General features: G+C 45.9%; 1 protein-coding gene across 1 annotated transcript; it reads right to left on the bottom strand.

Annotated features, from left to right (window-relative positions):
* Nucleotides 1–222: 222 nt before the first annotated feature.
* LOC112458164 lies at nucleotides 223–2,091 on the bottom strand (the record flags this gene model as incomplete). The annotated part of the gene is made up of 2 exons (XM_025021624.1): nucleotides 660–2,091; nucleotides 223–577 (listed from the first exon to the last, which is right to left on the bottom strand). Coding segments are annotated over exons 1-2 (1,482 nt in total), but the record flags the coding sequence as incomplete, so codon positions are not given.
* Between the last annotated feature and the right edge of the window lie 1,822 nt (nucleotides 2,092–3,913).

Below are 3,913 nucleotides of genomic sequence, written 5' to 3'. Positions count from 1 at the left end.
AAACACTATGGGAATGCAATGCGAATCTTTATAGTTTAAGTTACAATTCGAATGCGCGGGACCTCTGTATCGACCGGTCAGGTGACAATGGTCGCGTACTCGCACGTCGTCTGGCTCGAACGGTTCTTCGCACACGTGACAGTGCGTTGCGCTGTTAAACTTTTCCCACTCGTCTCGCGTGAAATCTGCCATGGGTACATTAGTGGACAAAATGGTCTTTACGTCGTGAGCTAAACGTCTTAGCTCCTCGGCGAACCACGCAACGCAATTCTTATCGCGACGAAACCGATATATAGATAACGACTCGTCGTACGAGCAACGCACGTAGTACCCTATGCTAAACACGCGATGATGTTGATATGTGTACCTGGACGTTTCCGGATCCGTTTCCATCTTCTCCAGGGTACACTCCAGGTCGGCGTATACGACAAACGGAACTCGTTCCTTCCTGTTGTGATTTTTAAAGGCCAACCACTTGTCGTTATCGCTCGGTAACTTGATCGCGCAGTCATTCATCTCCTGACAGTCGACGGTGTGGGCAGCCAATTTCTCGTTGGAGCTGAAGTAGTGCAAACATCTGCAAAAAAAAATAAACGCAAATATTATAAATTTTTTTTATACACAAAATATTATTAAAAGAACTATAGTTCGGTACTTACCGATCGCAAAAGTATTTTTTGTTCGTATTCTTGCTCAATTGCGAGCTCACGAGGCGGGATAGGTTCTTGATCCACGCAAAATGTCCCACGTTGTCGTTATGCACGTACAGCAGATTTACGTGTCTGTCCATCTTTCGGTCAGTAACCCGTATTGGCAAGATAGCAAGTTTCTTGTTTTTTTTCTCGATGCTAAACACGTTGATGGAGATGTTGTTGTGATTTTCAAATTTTTTAATTTGATCCAACGTCATTGGAAACTTAATGTCCGTAAGATCTAGCACCGACGTGTAATGTGGATACGACGATTCCAGATCTGCGTGTCTCTCGGCTGGATGTAGAGCAGCCACCACTGACCATGCAAAACATGCATTGTCCATTGATCGCACGTTTATCACCGCCTTCTTCTTTTTAATTTCTTGCGGTATTTCCACAAAACACCCCGCGTGCAATGGATTGTATTTGTTCACGTTTACCATTAAATTGAGTATACGCGACAACGCCCATCCGCTATCACGTTCCTGGAATTCCTCCAGCTTTGCTAAGGTAGGCTCGATGACGTGTTGCTTGTACCACTCGTGCAGATTGGACTCACGAAAGAGTTCATAGTTTCTCGTTGCGATACTTTTATTTGCGCGTTTGTCACCCGCAACAAATTCACCATTAAACACTGTGTTAATTTTTACATTGTCATGTCGTTGCATGACGTTCTGCACACGATCGAGTACAATTTCTCCCGCATTTTTGAGAAATTGACGAGGGTCGATGTGTTTGGAATTTATCACCGCACCAGTCAATATACGAATTTTAAAAGCCGTATCTATCTCGCGCCATCTGAGTCCTGTCGCACTCGCACTGTATCCAGCACCCACATGTACGAAACGTTGACGTACCGAGTCTTTCAAACCTTCGAGTCTTGCGATACAAGCGACCAATGACTGTTTGAGACCGATCGATGACTGATCGATTGATAATCGTGGCCGTTTAATTCGGCTTTGTTCTTCCAACGATTCGATAAACTCGTCACATCGTTGCTCCCACGCGGCAAAGTCTTCCCTCGAATTTAACAGGGTGGATTGCTCCAACAACTCCTGCTCCATGTTATTACACGATCCTCTTGCTAACGCCATTTGTTGCACTCACGACTTCCAGTTCTCGACTATTGAGCGTATCCCCTAGATTCGTCATTTTATATTCTACTAATGATGCATCGTTTGCTTATCATATCTAATTTCATCTCAGCAGCCGTACATCGGCGCTATTTGCAAAATTTGCAGTTTTGCACGTGTTCGATGAAATCATTGCGAGACACGTACGTTCACGAAAACGCGCCACTGACTTTTGGTAATTTGATCTGTATCAATGAAGCAGCCGTACATCGGCGCTATTTGCAGTTTTGCACGTGTTCGATGAAATCATCGCGAGACATGTCGCGACATGTTTTTCAAAACAATAACGCTCCATTGAATTATGCGAAATTGCAAATTTTGCAGTTTTGCACGTGTTCGATAAAATCATCGCGAGACACGTCGCGACATGTTCTTGAAAACAATAACGCTCCATTAACTTATGCGAAATTGCAAAATTTGCAGTTTTGCACGTGTTCGATGAAATCATCGCGAGACACGTATGTTCTTGAAAAGAAATCATATTTGATGCCCGATGAGGTGATCTCATCACGAATGTTCTTGACAAAGATATCACATTTAACGTATATGTGGATTGTGGTGGCGGTCACCATGCAACAGCCGTGCATTGGCGCTATTTTTGCAAGATTTGCAGTTTTCGGTATGTATAAATGGTCTACGAGGATTCTAGAGCGCAGTCGAGAGTTCGATACGGTTCGAGTACGTCGCAAACAGCCTCCAGATACGATGAACATTCACGGTGTGAACTACTACGTTCCGATTCAGGACGAAACGTGCGAGAAACAGCACAATGAGTATGTACCGATAATTTTTATATATACTTGTGCAAAAAAAATTTTATAAACATATAATTGTATTTTTCAGTTTTTATAAACCCCGCTACACGCCACGTATTTTGGGAAGAAGATTTGCCTTGACATCAACAGCGTATAAATTTTTGGATGTTGGAATCAACGCGGGACCTATGTCCTCTGTGGATATACTTATTGGCGATAACCGAGGCAATCGGATAATTCTGCTACATGCAACGTGGGTGACATTCATCGAAAAACGTGCAGATATACAGCGCATCGTGCAGTCATTGGCACCATCATCGCTAACGTTTCGAGATCTGGAGCTTGTTAAAATACGTGACGCAGATATTGTAAAATTGACGTCGTGCGGCACCAGCTTGTACATGAAACCGTCAACTGTACTCTTCCTGTTCGAACTAGAACATTGCGTCGAGAATGTGTATTTACAACTATGTCAAAATGTTCACGGCGTAAATGAAAAATTCAAACAGTTTGTAACAATTTTACGTCAAAATTGTATCACTGATAAATGTAACGCAGTTACAATCTTGCGTGACGTTTATGATAAAAATTCGATTATTGATTGCGAATTATTAGCCTACGCTTTGGATACTATTGTGTATAATGCGCTACATGATAAATAAATGCATATAATATGGTTAAAAAGTTTTTCCTTTTCATTTACCGTTCATCCCATTTCCTGTCATAAAACTGTCTTCGTTTATCGTTTACTTAAATGTAATATTAAAAATTAAATTTCGCGAAAATCTGAACGATTAAATATCGTTGGCGAAGAAAAGATACGCGATCGCGAGCGGGAACGCGCGAGGGAAAGAGACCGCGCGAACGAGAAGACTCGCGCAAACGGGGGGACGGGGCGCGAGACACCGCGCAAACGAGAAGACGAATGGGGGGACGGGAAAGAAACATCTACGAGGGGGAGATAACGCGAACGTGCCGTGTGACGTCACGCGGACTCCTCGGCGCGGCGAAACGCGAACGCGGGTCCCCTCGCCCCGCGGCGCCCAAAAACGCGAACGCTCCGCGGCGCGGCGGAAACGCGGACCCCCTCGCCCCGCGGCGCGGCGGAAACGAGGTCGCTCCACGGCGCCGGAAAACGCGGACCCCCTCACCCCGCGGCGCCGGAAAACGCGGACCCCCCTCGCCTCGCGGCGCCGAAAAACGCGGACCCCCTCGCCTCGCGGCGCCGGAAAACGCGGTCCCCCCCTTCCCCTCCCCCGCGGTGTCCAAAACACGCGGTTCCCCCTTCCCCCTCCCCCGCGACGCCCGAAACATGCGGTTCCCCCCTCCCCCT

Source organism: Temnothorax curvispinosus, unplaced genomic scaffold (assembly GCF_003070985.1).
Source record: "Temnothorax curvispinosus isolate PA1 unplaced genomic scaffold, ASM307098v1 QBEX01000773.1, whole genome shotgun sequence".
Taxonomy (NCBI): domain Eukaryota; kingdom Metazoa; phylum Arthropoda; class Insecta; order Hymenoptera; family Formicidae; genus Temnothorax; species Temnothorax curvispinosus.
The sequence above is the reverse complement of the archived record's forward strand: the minus strand, read 5'-3'. Positions and strand labels throughout refer to the sequence as shown.